The sequence below is a fragment of the Hippoglossus stenolepis genome, chromosome 12 (genome assembly GCF_022539355.2).
Source record: "Hippoglossus stenolepis isolate QCI-W04-F060 chromosome 12, HSTE1.2, whole genome shotgun sequence".
Taxonomy (NCBI): domain Eukaryota; kingdom Metazoa; phylum Chordata; class Actinopteri; order Pleuronectiformes; family Pleuronectidae; genus Hippoglossus; species Hippoglossus stenolepis.
The window spans coordinates 2,620,275-2,639,399 of NC_061494.1; the positions used below are offsets into that span (position 1 = coordinate 2,620,275).

At 37.9% G+C, this 19,125-nt stretch overlaps 1 protein-coding gene across 26 annotated transcripts in view; it reads left to right on the forward strand.

The window, feature by feature from the left end:
• Positions 1-18,040, forward strand: part of col13a1 (collagen, type XIII, alpha 1) — a 107,899-nt gene extending 89,859 nt beyond the window's left edge. For 19 of the 26 annotated variants that reach the window (XM_035172122.2, XM_035172132.2, XM_035172123.2 and 16 more), the window contains 7 exons: positions 419-454; positions 2,101-2,154; positions 2,249-2,302; positions 2,893-2,928; positions 7,387-7,473; positions 10,451-10,489; positions 14,425-18,040. In XM_035172122.2, the coding sequence (XP_035028013.1) occupies positions 419-454; positions 2,101-2,154; positions 2,249-2,302; positions 2,893-2,928; positions 7,387-7,473; positions 10,451-10,489; positions 14,425-14,457 (339 nt within the window). In that variant the 3' untranslated portion in view covers positions 14,458-18,040. The other 7 variants (XM_035172129.2, XM_035172147.2, XM_035172149.2 and 4 more) reach the window with 5 other exon arrangements.
• Positions 18,041-19,125: the final 1,085 nt, after the last annotated feature.

Consider the following 19,125-nt stretch of genomic DNA (forward strand, 5'->3'; position numbering starts at 1 on the left):
TACCCTGTTCAAACAAAGACTGGGAGCGCTTGACAAACAGGCAATGTGAGACTGAATAATGCAGGGATAAATAGAGATGGTGTTGGGCACAGTACCAACATGATGTTATGTCATGACTATATATGTGAAAACAGAGCACTATAATTTTTACTTTGATTAACAACACAGTCGCAGACCGGACGTCACCACCCACCGTGTCCAGCAATAGAAGTTACTCACTATTACTGTCATTCACTTTACCTCCACCACTTCCATCACCCTTCATTTGTCATCATCTGAATGTGTTTTTGAAAGTCACTTGAGTCACAGCTTCACTCACCCACCTCCCCATCCCATCCCCACCCCACCTCCCAACCCACCTTCCCCCTCCACCATCTCCCCCAACATCTCTGCTCTAACTGTGTACAACGCTATACAGGGGGCTCATGGGTTAGACGGCAGACCGGGTCCAGTGGTGAGTGGCGCAAGTCCTGTCCCCTCACCCTTCTCCTTCTCTTCCTCCTCCGACCCCTCCCTCCCTCCACCTTGCTACAGCTTGCTTGATGTCTGCCATGTCTGCCATGTCTGCCTGTCATGTCCGCTTGCTTTCCTGCTTCCCATGCTTGTCCTGTCTCTTTCCTTCCTATAGCATCTCTATCAGGACACAACTGTTCAGGGTTGGGTTCTGAGGATGCACTGGCACTGAGAATGAAGCTTCTCATGTACACACCCTTATGTTGCCAAGGTTGCCAAGGTTTATGTAAACTCATCTACTGCCCACAACCCATACAGCAGTCATTCAAAATTTGGTAAAGCCTAAATTTCAAATCAAGCAAAGAAGTGCATTCCATAGTCCATAAACGAGATACCCACAGAATCTGGCATGTAGAAATCTGGCACCATTACAGAAGTGGCCAAGCAACATTATTTTCAACTGTAAAAATTGTCTTGTTCAAATTTCTCCCAAAAAGATTTGTGGGATCCTTACAATTTGTATGAATGGAAAAAGGATTATAATTTGTATTCAAGTTTCACACAAAATGACAAGCATTGGCCTAAAAGACCACATACATAAGGATTAGGCTTATACGGTAAAATATAGAAAGAAAAAACTAGACCTTGATTTGTGACCATTTTGTGTGATACTGCCCTAATAAATCCATGACAATAATATAAAAATGTATATTTGCCACTCACTGATTGGTTCCAGTTGTCCCAACTTTGCCATTTTTTCAGTTAGAGTTAAGCATTTTTCCCGCATATTTTGAAAATATAACATTTTTAATATAATATTAAGTTTTAAGTTCAGATGCTTCAACACACGTTTAATCTCTTTAGTAATGTGTTTCAACTTGAGATAAATACAGACTGGAGAAAAGGCCTGGAACAAAACCACATCATTTTAACCTCAAGTTAATGAAATATACAAGTTGTGGTTGTGTGAACACTGAATCTTGATATTGGCCTAAACAAATCATGAGCAACAATGGCCTCTCTGGGTTTGTACTTCAGGCTACAACAGCCTCCATTATGTCCCACTTCCACCTGGGACCAGTGAAGTGGATTGATAGCTAGTGCTGCTTTTCCCATCATGTCTAATCTTAGACGCCACAACTATGTCCTGTATATCCTCAGTCCTCAATCCTGCCTTCACAGTTACCTGCGTCCTGATCCTGTATCAGTAAAGCTGCCATTGCTAAGAATCCAGAAAGGAGCATGCAGGGATGCTCGTGCTGCATGTTGACACGTATAGTACGTTTGGACAGCTGTATTGCATACAGCACTGTACTTGCCGGATATGCCTGAGATGCAAGGTCTTCCTCTCCGATCCTGACTGCTACTCAAACAGAGATATGCAGCCGTTGACATTTTATTCATTTTCCCTCCCTTTTTAACAGTATTGCCAGTAGTTCAACAAGCTTGGTGCTTTGCTACATGTGTCAGGACCTCTCCTCTGAAAAATGTGTCTAATTGGTCCATGACATTATCTTTTGTGACATCTGTTCTATACATGAGCACCAGACAGCTTGTTGATTTACTGATTGAACCATGGTAAATGGTCTGGTACTATTCAGGTTGTATCTGCTGACAGGTATTTATTTTCATTATTCTTATTCAAAGGGTCTAATAGGACCAGCAGGTGTGTCAGGGCCAGCAGGACCAAAAGGAGAGAGAGTGAGTGTTTCTGTTTCTAGAACCATATTCTAAAATCATTACAGAGTTTTAGAACAATATACACTATTCACTTTCTTGCTCTATTTCCCTGCAGGGTGAAAAGGGAGACGGAGGATTACCAGGACCAACTGGGCCTCAAGGCATCCCTGTAAGCCTCTAATTCAATTTTGAAGGGGACATACTTTCGGACACTTTTCCTTATTTTCTGTCATGCAGTATACATAAAGATATACTGTTGGATGTCCATATTATTTGACCACAACAAGCACAACCTTCATCCTTGCAGCCAACAAGTGCAAAAACGGGGAAAAAAACTAAATCATTTAATCCTCTGTCTAGACAACCAAAAGGTTAACGGTCGAGTAGAGAACAATAGTATCGCCCAATTCACATTAGTACTACTGCTAAGTACTGGGAATATATACTTGCACACTCTGTATGTGACAGGCCAATGCAGGCTGTTGCTGACACATCATCTCATTACACTGTGGCCAAAGCTGGGCCAGTTTCAACTTTCTCACTGCATGAACCTGAATTTCTGTGCCTCACTGAAATGAATCAGGGAGGCAGAGGAGCTCATTGTGATTACAAAATGCATTTTGACACAATGTCAGTCCAAACATAATCAAAGACAGCAACCAAGCATATTTTCTAAAATCTCGCAAATAAGCTTTGTTTCCTCTCCCAAAGCTGGAAATATATACAACCACTAATGTTATGTTTCATTTCTTTTTGCAGGGTTTAGTAGGACCACAAGCACTCAAAGGGAACCGGGTAAGATACTGACTCTAATGTTATTTTAACATTGATAAAGATAGAAGAGGCAGGGACATGATTCTAGCTAATGGCCACACATTACATTTTAGCTGTGGAATACACACAGGCTTCTATGTTTTTACCTACTAAATTAAGCATCTAAACTAAACACGTTATGAGTCTTGTATTTCAGCCTCTGCCATTATTCTAGCAAATGCCTCGCTGGGCCATAATAGGTCACCTGAGCAGACTTGTGATGACTTCAAAGATGTTCTCAAGTAGAGCACATGAATTAAAGAGCTGCATATCAATAAACGGGATGATCTCTTTGATATCACACATGAAAAGATAACCAGATGAGTCAGATAGTTTGCTTTGATTGTGTTCTTTAATGACTCTGAATAATTCAAGATGTCTTTTGCTATTCTTTGCCTTGTTTGTATTTGTTTCGCAGTGGCTTTGTTGTGAACTTAAACAGATCAAAAGATCTTGATCTGGAGCAAGCTATGTTAACCTCAATTAGGTCTGTCATGTTGTTGTCCTCGATTCAATATCATAATGTGGATTGGACTTGAGAGAAGGTGGATATCAGTCTCATATCAGTTAATTAAAACCTTTATAATAAATACTTTTACAGCAATGGAAGAATCTAAGTTTGAGTTGTGGGTCAGAAGTGTTGCACAGTTGTCAATCTCACTGCTCTCAGTGTCATTTCCAGCAGTAACAGGCCTGCTGCTTTCAGTGAGAAACACTCTGATAGACAAAACTCCCTGCACATGACAGCAGACATACAAAGTTAATGTGTGTTGAGTGGGTGCAGACCAAACCAAAAACTTAAACAAGAATGAATATAAGACACTGATTAAATGGCCAGACAGACCACTCAAAATGAATTTAAATGTTGTTAATATGATATAATGTGTCAGTGTTATGTGCTTTGAGCTGCTGTAACTGGCCCAAAAATATGTTCAGAAATCGTAATCTTAAATTGTATCCAGTATTTTTTTTAAATCCGCACATAGTTTGTGATTTTAGTGTAGCATATATTATTGGTGAACAGCAGGGTGCAGTGAATGGATGGATGGATGGATGGATGGTGTGAGGTGATGCACTTTAGTCAGAGGTGCTGGGCAGATGGAATAACTCTTTTCTCTCTTTAGACAGAGCCAGACTAGCTGTTCCCACCTGATAGCAGATAGCCAGATAGCCGTAATGCAAAGCTAGGATAACAAGATCCCGACTCCAGCTCTGTATCTATCACACAAAAATGAAATTGATATCCCTCTTCTTCGTCTTGGAAATGATGCAGACAAACACGTTTCCCAAATTACCAAATTATTCCATTCATTAGCTCTTCAAATAAAGCCCTGCTAAATGATACTGTGTAAATATTGTATTTTATCACCAGGTTGTAGTATATCAGAGAATGTGATCGTAACGTCCACGTACCCTTCCTCTAAATGAATGTTTCCGTTTCCTTCCCATTAACCTGTGACTCTTAATATTTCCACTCCCATCTTTTAAGTATTCACATTTCATAAGCTCTCTCAGCACATTCAACTGGCCTCTCATCAAAAGCAGCTACGTTTTCAATGCACAGAAGAATATACTTCTAGAATACAGACCTCATTGAGACTGTCCAGTTGAAGGTGTTGAAGACAAAGCTATGGGATAGTGTTTGTGTTTTTACTCTTTGTCCTGTCTTCCTTTGTTTCCACAGGTCTTCCTATCCCCTTTTCCTTCCCTCCACCTTGCTCTGTGGCCCGTGGCTCTGTTTATTGCCGGGTTGCCCTCTCTCCCTCTCACAATCCTTGGCCTTGGTTAATCTTACTGCTCTTACACCTCCTCTTTACTCCTCCTGCTCCCACTTAACCGCTCCTTTTCCTTGCAACCTTTCATGTCATCCCTCCAACCCCTGACCCTGGGATCCATACCCCAAATTGGCAGGCAGTGCTCTCCCATCCCTGTCAAAATAAATGCTATAGCTAGATGCTAGCACACCAGAGATTTAGCATATTTCTGAGCAAAACATCTCGAAGAAAGTTTTGGGGGAAATTCTATAGGACCTTTCGACTTCTAACAATCGTCTTTATAATATGTGCTGATAATTAATTTGCCTTATCTGTAGCCTTGTCATGATTTGCAAACAACTAAAAGCTATGGAGTGGGCACAAAAGCACAACAGCTTTCAAAATAAATAAGAATGCACTAAAAAATATATTTTTTAAGGGTTTTGAATGCATGATCTCAGAATATGAGCTTCTGCTACTAGCAACACTCAGCCAGGCATTGCATCTCGGATCAAAGTCTTCGAATAATAATTCATTGCATCAAATACCTGCAAGGTGTGTAGCCAGTTTTGTGAAATTTCTTGTTAAAATATGGATGCACTTTGTACATTATACAGCTAGCTTGCTACCAAACTAAGCTTAATAGCTAAATGTGCTGTCAAGCTTTACAGTAACTTACATTCACCATAAAAGTTAACATTTTTGGAAATACTCAAGGCAAATTGCGGACTGGGAAAAAACTGGTTGGGTTACATTAAAAACAAATCGCGGTGCTGCTAGAGGTTTCTCTCCACAGTCACCAAGTTGCTTGCCCATTGTGGGAACTGTTGGGTTTAGTTATAAAGTGCCTTGGGATAATGTGTGTTTTACTAAATTGAATTGAATTAAATTTAAAAAAGAAAAGATCACAAAGGTTCCCATAGGAGCGTATGGACTTTTTGATGACTCAGATACATACATAGAGCTGTGTGAAAATGAGGCGTTAGGCCCCGATCAGACAGGATGTTGTTTTTGCAGTAGGAGGCCTCCTTTTCCAGTTGTTCTCTGTAGGCACTAAGCACTTTGCATCCTGCTCATTTGTCTTAGGAGCTGCTTGACTCTTGGACTGCCTCGTATTTTTGCAGGAGCCATGTAAAACCCGAAAAGTAAAAGTTTTACCTGAGAGCAGTGCTTTAAAATAGCATTTTCCCTCCATTGTCCAAATTCATTAATTGATAGGTGGGCTTTCTCTGATGGTTATTTGGGAACAGCCTCTAAGAGCAGGTGCCCTCCACTTTTGAGCTATTTAAATAACGTGAATTGAGTTTACTTCACAACATTGAGTTAATGTGATTTAATGTTGCCTCAGAATCATCCTTTTTTAATTGTTGGCTTCAACCGAAAAAAGTAGAGTGGGTCACTTCACATGGCCCCGCCTGCAAAACACCAAAACACTGTCTGATCAGGGCTTAAACCGCACAAAAGTGAGATTCGAGATGTGCAGTTGTGATGGTAAGACAGTCCTGGGAGAACACTGCAGTCAGTCAGCACATTAATCTGGACCCTTACAGCCTTTGACCTTGGTGAGTAGGTATTCAATTAATATTATGACTAAGCCGTCCCATTCTGTAAACTGTATACAGTAAGAATGAAGTCCTGCATTGCACTTTTATAGCACACTTAGACTCTGATGCCCACTGTGCAACTACAGCGATCCTGATATGTTACGTTAGTAGCAATCTTGGAGCACATCAGCTATGGTCTGATAACAAATTTGCATCTGGGGGCAACGGCCAATATATTGGTGCTTCCGGTTTAGACAGTGTATCCGGGCCAAGACTTTATCTTGTGTTCACCATGCATTGTTTACAGCCCTACAAGTCCAAACTAAATTTTGACTTAGCTATCTGCATATGAATACAGACAAATTATCTTGTCCCTCACCAACAGATTTTAAATATTCACATAAAGAATCTGTTTATAGAGATTATGTTAGTAGATCACTTCTTTTTAACCTTACACCCCCAAAGTTTGACGATTGACTTATGTCATCAAGACACTGTCAAACGTCTCACAGCTCCCTCATATATACAGTAGAACTCACATCTATATACAGACATTGATGTGTAAAATTAGTTGAGTTGCCCTTTGAAGATAAAATGAGTACATTTCATTTTTCTTTGAAAAGTAGGCACAAACACATTTTAGTTCGGTTAGGGAACCTCTGTTATTATGAAGCCATGATTAGAAAAATAACCTGGCCAAGTGTTTGAGTGTACTTAATAGTAATTTTTGGCCATTATCCTTTCGCTCACTTTCATGTATAAAAATGTGTCATCAGGTTATCTTCCATGTTTTAAAAATAAAACTATGAGAGTTTACGTAACAACCTTCTTATTTCTGCTCTTACTGTACAGTAGGCTGTAGGGAGTCTTTGGAAATCCTTGAATGACACCTGCTTACCAACTACGCTGGCTTATAAAACTACCCTTCCCTAACTACCTCTACTTACCTTCCCACTCCACTACATTTATAAAAAATCACAATTTCCTTAAAAAAATCAAACTCATTATTGAATTAATAACGAGACTTATTTTTCATAATGTCTTAATAAATGTATATGAAAGCAAAAAACTAAGATTTGCTTCATGTGTGGCTTAAAACCAGGAGGACTAAAGTTTGTCTTTTTTTAATACACTGTTTGCAGGGAGAGAGGGGCAAGAAAGGCAACAGGGGGGCCAAAGGGGATAAGGGAGACCAAGGAGCACCTGGATTAGATGCCCCCTGTCCGTTGGTATGTCAGTAGCTTCATGTGTAGCCAAGAGGCAAAGGGAAGGAGAACTATTTTCGAATACAATATTGTAATGGCATAGCACTTCCGTTTCCCTGAAGGTTTGTATTCGGTAGTCACCTTCCTTTTGGCTCTGGTATTCAGTGGTTCTAATCAATCCCAGGAAGAGTTTGGTCCAGATCTTGGGAGATGTGTGTCTGAATTGAAATAAAAAACCATTAGTTTAACGAGAGATTGTATTATACATTTGAAAACTCAATTACTTCAATGGATCACAGACCACAACTCTGCCTGGGTAGCTTCTTTTTTTTTGCAGGAATGAGACGGACAGGAATCAGGCAGCCTCTGCTAATGAGTATCAAAATGTACCAAAACATTTTGTCTCAAATTTCATCCTCCCTCCTGTTACTGTGACCTTTACATTAAAGAATATGTGACAAGTTAGAAACATCAAAAGGGACTTTTGAAGGGCCTCAACTCATCTCAGTGAGCCTAGTTCCTGTCAGGCTCAGGCTGCCTGCATGTTTAGGAAACCTGGCTCCAGCCACTCAGCGGAACGGAAGCGGAGATCCTCCTTCCATCGAGCAGGGGAGGACAAACACTCCGCTGCTGCACTTGAGCTGCGTCCTTTTTTTAAATGGTTGATTTCACAAACAGGGTTTCCGAGGCTTTAAAGGGGAGAAAGGTGAACCAGGTTTGCCAGGCCTGGACGGGCTGGATGCCCCTTGCCCTGTGGTATGGTGCTCTTTCTTTCCCTTCACTTTTCCCAGCATGCCTCTAGCTATCTCTAACCACACTCCTGCATGATGGCACTCAGATATTGCACTGTAAACTCACAGAGAACATGCACATGTGCATCAAATGTAACTTCTTTTAGTCAACTGACCTGGTAACAAGCCAGAACTTTTCCAACTGACCTCCTGAACTGACCTCTTATAGAACTAACATGAGCAAGCATTTCCCACATACAAGAACACATACTCATTTAACACAAGCTTTACATCACAATATATATATATATATTAACTTCAAATGTAGATCTGTGAATGTGACTAATATCACAATTACATTACCAGAAATAATAATTATATTCTAATGTAGAGCCTTGAACTGTCTGTATTAAGAATACTAGAACTTTTTAACATAACCCCTTGATTCCTACAACATTTCTCGCATGGAGCACCAATTTATACCATCTTCGAGGCAACATTATACCATTGATGATGAAAGCAGTGGGACCAAGATAAATCTATTTGGTCAAAGAGTATTAATCTGGAAGACATCGCTGAAACATTGTTCATTTTATGTAGATTTCATGTTAAGACCTTTAGCCTTAAAATATCAGGCAAAATAAAGCAACACTGAATTGTTTTCCCGATTATGTTGTTGTGACAAACATAAGCACTGCTAGGATTCAGAGGTATAGGCTTTTGTGAATGAATGAAGCATTGCATTTAGGAACTGCAGTGGAGGTATGGTGAGGGTATAAGGTAAATGAATATGACACCAGAGCCAGGGGTTTGCATTTAGAATTCGGCCTGGGTTTGGTTTAGATTAGAGAAAGTAGATTGTGGACTTTCTGCAATAAATCAGACCATGATAATTCCCTAACCATATTCAAATGGAACCTGAATATAGCCATAATACTGCGGTCACCACAGTTGGACATTGTACTGCAAGATAGGATGTACTCAAAGAAACCAAATATGTTGTGACTAGACTAGATAATACTAAAAGAGAGTAGAAAATGTAATCTGGTTACAATGAGGTTTCAAATGAGTTGTATATACTTGTGATTACAGCAGACGGGACAGGTAGGTGCTTAGATTTGGTACTGAAAGGTACAGTACCTTGGTCATGGTTCTTAAGTCTGGTAATGGAAAAAGGAATCGACAATAGAGTCTCTTTAATATGAGTATTTATCTGTACAGGTAAGGTTTTTGTCCTACTTCATCATCCTCATCAAATTGTTCATTTAAGTGTGAAACCCCAGAAAGTGTAAGGCATCACCTAGCTCTGAAACAACACTGTCAACCTCCTGCTGTGTGGAGAATCTCTTACCAAAGTATATGACACAATCCAAAGGGATTTCAATAGAGGCTGCTGATTGCCTTGGTTTTGTTCTCATTTGTTTTGTTGTATTTATAGTCATAATAATGAAATCTTTGTTTACAATATGGTATAGAGGGCTTGGGGATCCATTGGTTCTGGAAGTAAAGGGTTCGTTTTATCTTATTTTTCAGGTTCCTTAAAATAGAAACATGTAAATGTACACAATGTTACTTTTTTTTCAATTTTTTGCTTCAATCCCTTCAAAGTCGACGCAGACTGAACAATGTTCCAGTGCTGCTTGAACTATTATGGATGGCAAACAGTCACAAAAGTTACCCACCAAGGAAAATGTCCCATAGCATTGTGCCAATGAAAATTAACGTCATGGTTCCATAATTTCTGATCAGAGCGGAGCTAAAAAAAATACCTGTTATTACTGCCGAGCTTTAAAACGATGAATGCTGATTGGTCCGTTTAACATTAAAGACAAAAGCCAGGGTTAGGGTGGCTACAGACTTGAACATCCCGGCATAAGCATTAAAGAGAAGCCACCAAATTTCTTATAATATAACTAAGGACATGACATTGTTCATATCCACAATCATAGCTACAACCCACCAGTAATCATTTTGAGTATAAAACCATATCACAAGAAGTAACAAGAAAATGTGTTTCCACTTTGAATGGTCTGATTTGGGCACAGACCTACAGTAACAAAACATGACCTGATAGAACACGACTACTTCCAGAACCTTGATTTCCAAAATTACTCTCACCACTTTGCCACTCAATAAAAAAATTGTGTTGATTTATTTTATAGAATTGTACACTGGTTTTATTTGTATTGGCTTCAAACTTGCATGATAATATTGTTCATCTCTGTAGCGCACACTATTTTTCATTCAACATCTTGTTTTGATTCTTCCAGGGGGACGATGGCTTACCTGTACCAGGATGCTGGAATAAAGTAAGTTAGAGAGCTTGACGCTGTTGTTGCTCGTCGCCGTTGCAGCTCACACGCTGTGTGCAAACTTCACCATGAACTTGTTCGAACTAACGTTTGATATCTAATCGCCTTTTGCTCTTTTTCTTGCAGTGACAATAACTTTGGAATGGCTGATGTGATTGTACATAGGATATTTATTTTTTTACTTTATCTCTATTCTGTTAAACGTGGAAAAATGTTTTTAAAAAATCCTAAAAATATATGGCAAAGTTTTTGTACAGATTGTTTAAAACGTATGCTAATGTTTGCGTATTCAATTTTTATACCTATGCATTATTTTAATATTGGATAAGTAAAAATTATAATGTTGCAACATATGCATGATATTTGTGCATAATGTGAAGTGATAATGCTTATTAACTTATTGCATTATGTTGTTTTGTTCTATTGTAATAGACCATGCTGCACTGAGTTGTGGGGCTGGAAAGATTATGTGTTAACATTTTGAAAGTCTTAGTTGAACTCTCCTCTTTATGATGAAGTCTTAAAAACAAACATGGACAAGCAGTGCATTTACACTTGTTTCAAATTTCGTTAATATAGACAGAGTGACAGAAAGCTCTTTAAAGTCTGCACTTTGAATTTTTGGTCATGTGCTCATATTGTACCGATGAACATGCAGACTTATCAGACATATCAGATTTAAGGCTGTCAGACAACATTGGTCCTCCTCCATGTTACTTTTTCTTCTGAAGTTACATTCACACACTCCAGTTGAGAAGGTGGCGGTAATGGACCAAAATGTTGTTTTGCAAAACCGCCATAAAGAAACTGAAGAAGAAGATTATCACAATTTTCTGTGAGATTCCAAGTCTCTGGAAATCTAGTGCGAAAGTGAAAAAAGCATCTAGTGTTTGGGTTCTGACATAAGAAGATCAGTTAAATCGGTCATACGGTCTGTGGTCGCCCACGTTTTAAAATCGGTTAAGAGTTTAACAAATTCTACTGTGCAGCAGCCTTTACATTATTTGATGGTTGTGATCAACAAAAGGCATTCAAATCAGATAAGTCCTAAATAGAACTGTATACATCGATGTATCATGCTATTAGCTTACAAGCTGAAATCAAGTGGAAAAAGAAACTTTGAAACTTTCATCGTATAGTGAAGGAAAAACTAAAATATTTTATTATTGTCTTCTTTTTTCCATTTCACTGCCTTTGCTCATTTTTGCTCATTGGTGTTGCACCAAACAAAAATGCAATAACATTGGCTATATTTTGTAAACAAAATTAAAAATAATAATAATCAAAGGAAAATGATTAATGAAACAAAAATAATTTCATGAATAAATATGATAGGACTTTCAGTATACATACTATAAAACATGGATTTGCACTAAAGTCTCCCAAAGAGTTTATGATTTAGGTTGTTTTTTTTACTGCAGTGAATGCTATGAAGTCTGCTCTGCGTAACGTGCTCGCCAGAGGATGAATCCTCTCCAAAAAATATAAATGGTGTAATAAAGTAAATGAGGTAATGCAATTTAAGGTTTATATGCCGCAGCATTTTAAATGGTGAGTTCTGATAGCTGTGATTATGGACTAAATCTTTCAACAGGCATTACATCCAAACCACACTATCCACGGTGGTGTGCTAATCATTATGGGACAGCCTTAAATTCTGTGTCTAAGGTCTGATGGCTCATTATCAACAAGTATTGCAGACAATCAAAGTTTGCTGTTAACGTTTTGTGTCATGGAGGAGGGTGTCAACCAAGACGTCTTAACCATTTGAAGCTTTAAAGTCTTAGTTGTATAGCAGGAAAGCGACGGCTCTATTTATCTAAGCTTCTTGTACACATATTCCCTCTAGTTTCAGGTCACTGAAAATAATTTTGCCAAATATTTCGGGCCATTTCCTGCTTTACAATTGTCAGGCTCTATGTATTAACTGTTTGTTGTGTTTGCTCATCTGCCTTCTAATCTGAGGCACAGTACAGCCCATATGGTTGGATGAAAATATTGCTGCTCACCCTAAAGGCATACTGCTGCAATTGTCACATTGTCTCATCCGTTTATGAAGAAAGCTGTAACCTGCCTGGACAATGGAGATTTTTTTTAAATCAAGAACTAGAACATTTTATCCACATGCGTTGTTTATGGTGTAACTGTACTCGTTAAGCTAACCTCGGTAACTTTACCAAGTGAATTGGTGTTGAAGAAGAAATGGATGGACTGACCAGAGTGAAGCTTGATCCATTACGTGCTGCTGCTCTTTGACAAACCTTTCCTTTGTGTGTCGCTTTGCCTGGGTTTGATTGTCTACAGCCATGAGAGATTTTTTTTTAAGCTTTGACAGTAATAAATCCATCATGTGCTGCAGGTGCTGCACAGTACCTCACATTAACTCCTGCCTTAGTCTCCAGCTGGCATACCTAAGTCCAGATTTGCTCTGAAATGTTCCAAATGTTTATGGTGTTTAAAGTGACAATTAAATATTAATTTCTGAAGCTTTTGGTTTTGTTCTCAATCTGAAAGACGAGAATAATATAGAAAGATCTGACACAGTCAAGTAAGGCTAATAGAAAAATAATCAAAACCAAACAGACTGTAACAGAGTTATTGTTGGGGCAAAATGCTACCTGATAGCATACACATGTACAGAATACATACATGTATAGATTATCCCCTTAATTGTCAAGTATATTGTCAAGTATATACATGACAATTAAGGGGATAATCTGGCTATAATTTATACAAGATGCACCATATTGTTAGAGTTGTATCAAATCTCTTCATGACACTACAGAAAGACACTGGTACAGTGTTACAAATCCCTCCTGTCTCATGTTTAAAAATAAGATCCTTGGGCCTTGAAAAGGATTGTTTCTGTACACTAATTCACTTCGGAATCTCAACACAACTTCGAAACGTCCATATTGAGCATCACATATCTACTCAGGTCCTGTACGACAATTTCCCTCAAAATAAGATCGTTTTAATGCTAATGTGAGGAAATTGCACTGATTTTTACTTGATCAACCTAAATAATAAAGTGCTGATCATCTCTGCTAACCCTGTTTGATTTGAAACTGAATGGTGTGTGCCCACAGCATGGTTTGTATAACATAACATTATTTGAGCTTTTCTAGTGAGGTTTAAGATGTCCAGTGCTCTCCAGAGTCCTGGTTTGGTCAGGGCAGTAAACAGGTCCTTCTGTTAATGTATGGGGCTCAACAACTCAGAAGCCATATTGATTATGCTCAACAATTTTTATTTAATTGTTTGATTTATAAAGACTTGACCGTACTATGTTAAGTGCCTTGACATAATGTATTTTATGATTTGGTGCTATACAAAAAAAATCCAATCGAATTGAACAAAGCTAACCTAGCATGACCATTTACAGTACTGCATACACAGAGGCAGGAACATTGGGAAGTTCAAGAGGCCAAAGACCTGTAGAAAGCAGGATTTGTGGTTAGTGAGGTAACGTCAGGGTTTAACTCTGGGTTATGTCAGAGTTATCAAGCCAATGTGTAGAAAAGCTCTACTTACTAAGCAGTCACTTCTCTGACATCAACATTTGTATATCCGGTGGAGCCCAGAGCACAGATTGTGAGAACGTCTCTTAGAGCAAGAGTCACAGGGCCACTTGTCATCATTGTATTTTTTACCCATGTTGGCTGCAGACATGTTGCAGCCATTTCAGTGCTTTTCTATTTAATGGCCAACACAAGAATCTAATATTTCCAATACAATCTTGAAAACATACCATGCCGGTGGTTCTAGGCATTAGAATTGACTGTTAGAGTTAGTAAATGCAGTAGTAAGGTTGAGGTAGAGTGTGGCGAGAAGGGATTTCAGGGTAAGGAACTCTGGACATAAAGGATAAATATCCCTTTTTCTTTTGCATCTGATGTGATTAATCTGTATATGTCCACATATATTTAAAGGGTCAACATCCTTTCCAACTGGCTAAGAAGTAGGGCTACCCAAGACTGTCCCCGAGAAGACACAGAGAGGAAACTTGAAGACATTCTGAGATATCTTTGAGTTTTTACCCTAATCTGGAGTTGGCATTTTCAACGTTTTTCCAGGAGGCTGGACCCAGGGCCAGTAATGTTGGAAGCTTCAGTGGCAGCAATGAGCATTTTAACTTCAATAAGACTGAAAAGTACAAGCCAGTTAGTCATTGAAGGCTCTCAGGACAGGACAACCATCACAAGCCATGGAGAGATGCTGTACCTACTGATGTGTTGCTGATGACTACATACACATAGATCTATAAAACTCTAGTGAAAGTCATGGACACTTTAGCACATGCCGTTTGTTGTGTTTCCAATTGTGACATCAATACTGCAACTGTGATTAAGAATTCAGAGCAGCTCACAGAGCAGATAGATGCCATGTGTTTTCATGAAAAGCCAAAAAAACACGGAAAAAAAAACTAAGGGAGACCCTCTTGATGATTCCTTCATGACACTGCCTTTTTTTTTAATTCCCTTTACCTGCAGCTATTACATTTTATTTGAATGATTGTGCAGTATAGGAAATACCAGCTTTGACATCATGTCTGGTCATATATGAGATATAGTTATATATATTTTACTCTACAATTGAGGTGTGAAAGGACACCACAATTCAATGCTGTAATTGTAAGTATTGTACAATATAAGACAAAGGATTGTATGTATAAAAGTATTCAGTCTTTGTAAATAGATTGCATTGATGAAACATGGATTTCACATACAGAGGGAATACAATGGTCAGTATTCATGTGTTGATTATATCGTAGTTATAACTTTCTGCAGTTATGGTTTTTGAAAAAAACATGTTTTGGCCTCGTGTAAACCAACACTTTATAAGTCCACAATTTCTACATTTGCATGCTGCATATCCAGGCTCTATAACATGCCATGAGATATACTGCATGTAAATACACATATCTTTTTACCTTTCAACTCAAAAACTTTCATCAGATGATGGCAAATAATTTATTGCTTTGTCACCAATGATGTGAATTTATCTTTAGTTAATACAAAAAAGTAGCTTGTTACAGCAGTGACTGTACATACAAATAATAAAAATGCCGTTCATCTGTGTTGAAAATCTAAATAATGACTATCCTGTTTCAAATCAAATGTCCAGAAGCATTCCTTATGTCATATTGACAGCTGCCTTTTAAACAGACCGGGGTCAAAATGGTGTTTCATTTGTATTTATTTGTTGGTTTTTCTTCGATTAATTTTCTTGAGTAATTGCAAAATGTAAGAAATTGTTTTAAGAGTGTCATTGTCTCAAAGGTGCAAGTGTTGCTACAAAACATTGTTTAGTGGGTGAGATTTGCCTGTTACAATTTTTTTAAAATTTAAATCAATAGTTAGTTTAAAAATTACAGGATGCAAATTACGATTTATTATTGGAGTGACTACAGATTTGAATTTTAAAAAGGAATCTATGATGTCTGAGAGCTCAGAGTGCTGTAACTTTAGAAAACAAGAGCAAAAAAGGAAAACATTACATTTTCACTGTTTAGTTCTGATATGTTTTCTCTATTTAATTGTTTTGTGTAAATAATTGAAATTTCTCCATTGGATCACATTGTCCATCTTGTATTTTTATATAAAAGTAATACAGTGGCCTGAGCTCACTTGGACATACACAGAGGTTACTGGTAATAGCATTTGATTTTTCAGTTGTATGATAGTTTAAGAAAGAGATAAAAAAGGAAATTCCCCATCAGGCAATGTAACACACAGCAACTCATTTATTTAATAGATACACTCACAGATTGTTGTCCTTTACAGAACTGGTTCTTGTAAGAAAACTGTTGTTTTCATCTTTAACATTTTACACCTGAAAGTTGTTATTTAGTTTCTGCCTCTATATTTCACATTTCTTTTTTTGCACAAATCTTTCAAAGTGAGAGCAAGTTGTACATTTGCCATATTTACTTGGTTTGCCTTGCCACAACTTTTCTCTATCTTTAAGCCATAGAATAGCAACAATGTAGCCTTTATATGAGCAAAGGGTTACAGAATATATGGTTTATGTAATATATACAAATGTAAGTTTTGATCCATCCACCAAAAGTCGTTTCTGGACATAATACAGTTAGTACACATATACTCTTTGGTTTTGTGTCAAATGTGAAGCTGTATCTGCGCAACATGTCGTTGCTGTGACTCTTTCACTTGATGAGCTTGTTAAGCCATAATACTCTTATTGAGATGGCCATTAGAATGATAAACAGACAGCAATTTATTTCACTTAATTGTTTGACATCAAGTTTATAACTAAAAATAGTATCGTATAATAGTACTAGTACTATTAGTATTGATCTGTCCCAACTCAGATAGTTTAAAAATAAAGATGGCTGACATGTCCTCCCACTGAAAACATGAAAACAAAAATAACATGGATACGGGTGCTGCCATCTGACACTGTTGACTTAAATGGGATGTCTGCGCAGTAATGATCATTATCAGTACTACACAGTATCAAAGTCCACACTTGACGTTTCCTCTAATTTTTATAGCATCAATTTTTTAAGTAAAAATGCCACAAAACACTTGAATATACACCAGTGTGATGAGAGCTCCCTCAAATACAGACATCATCTTTGGAAAACTATTTATTTAATGTGTATTCTGAATTTATGGTTTGGTCCATGACCAATCTTATAACTTAAAAGGGGGTGGAGTTTATGATCTATACTGTAGCAGGACACTAGGTGGCAATCAAGATATTTTGGCATGTCATCCATCTACCTAAACCTAACCCTAACAAGAGCAGTGAAAGAAGGGAAGTGTATCACTAGGTATGGAACACTCTTCAAGTGAAAAATGACCAGTCTCTACTTTGGATTTGCAGGATCAGTTGCACAATATTTTTGTTTTGTTTTGACTAACAATGTTAGCATTTATATTTGTAACAAAACAAAGATAAAGTGGGAAATAAAGTGTACATAACCACTGTTCAACACCCTGCTTTATTTTGATAAAAAGGAAATATTCTATGTATAATTCTTTTTGATGTGAAACTCTGTACTATCAGTTTAGAACAGTTTTGAGGATGGGTAAGTGGGCATTATACAGAATTTGCATGTTATTGTTTAGCCTGTATGAAGCACTATTATTTACATTTGTTTTCATCTTTTTTTCTTTATATTGGAATGTTAGATTAACTCGACGTTTGATGATTTTTTCTGGATAGTCAAAAGAAATCTGATAGCCGAGTGACCTTTGTGCCGATTTCTATGCTACCACCACCTTGAATTGATATGTGTAAGATTGTTTTCCATGATTCAGTATGACTTCCAACCACAGGTAAGGAATTCATTGCAGCCCACATGCTGCAACCTACACCTGTTATTTAAGTGTGGTGTCGCAATGGAATAAGGTAATGAAATTGTTTTGTGCTTTCCAAAAGAATTTATCTTTATTTTTTATAATCCAAACAATGGCAGCTGTTGTTACTGATTGCCGAACAGATTCACTGCTAAATACAATTAAAGTATTTCAGCAATTTGTCACTGACTCAGAATAAAGAAACCAAATTGCAATGCAAGTGAAATTAAGTTTCTATGGTTTTATACGCGGTGGTTTGCATGCAGGTGTGTTTTGTTGTTTGATTTATAGGTTATAGGTTTTTGACTGCACTACCTGCAGTAAAGCATCTCATTTCTTATAACAACATAAACCTGACAAATTTTCTTTTGTGCCTAAAAGTACCAAAATATGTTTTGTGTGGCTCAACCAAAAAAAGGTTGATTTAAAATCAAATCAAATGTACTTTTATTGTCCCATAGGGAAATTTTTTTTGGGCCAAAGTGCTGCAGAGCAGCTGCAGAACAGTACATATTACGACATATCAAGCAAGACCCAGAATAAAAATGCAGAATAAAAGTGAGTTGAATATTGCACCTGCCCTAAAACACTTAAAATGAAAAATATCAAAAGGATATAGACAGATAAGAAACAGAAACTTGCATTAAAACTTAAAAACTGAAGTGTGAAATGTGCTAGACAATTGCGAGGGTTATTAGATGCATGACCGAATCAATGCGTCTCCTTGTTCAGTAGTATGATGGACGTTGGTATGAACGAGAGCTTGAGGGGGTTGGTCTTACACCAAAAGGCTCTATAAGGTCTGCCTGATGGTAACAGGTCGAATTCGGGGAAAAGAATGTGTGACGGGTCATTAAGGATCCTGTGTGCTAGTCTGACCACAGAACCTTCGTAGACGGTCTGAAGGGAAGTATTCCCATCACCTTCATAGCCGTTTTTTACTATGCTCTCAATTTTTGACCTTGGCTGGACTGTGAGAGTGCCATACCAAGCTGCCATTCCATATCTAATTATGCTTTCAAGCACAGCAGAATCAAATTTGGACGTGACGTCGGTGCTCACACCGAACAGTCTAAGTAGGAAGTGCAGCCTTTGAGCTAGTTTCCCACACAGAAAGTCTACATGGGCACTCCATTTAAGAGTACAGTCCAGCGGTATGCCCAGATATTTAAACGTTTTGGTGCCTAAATCCAACAAGAGGTGTCTTTTTTACCTAATCCTAACTAACTTGTTTTTGTGCCTTAACCTAACCAAGTTTTTTTTTTTATGTTATCCTCAAACGTACTCATTTTTGCAGGCATGAAG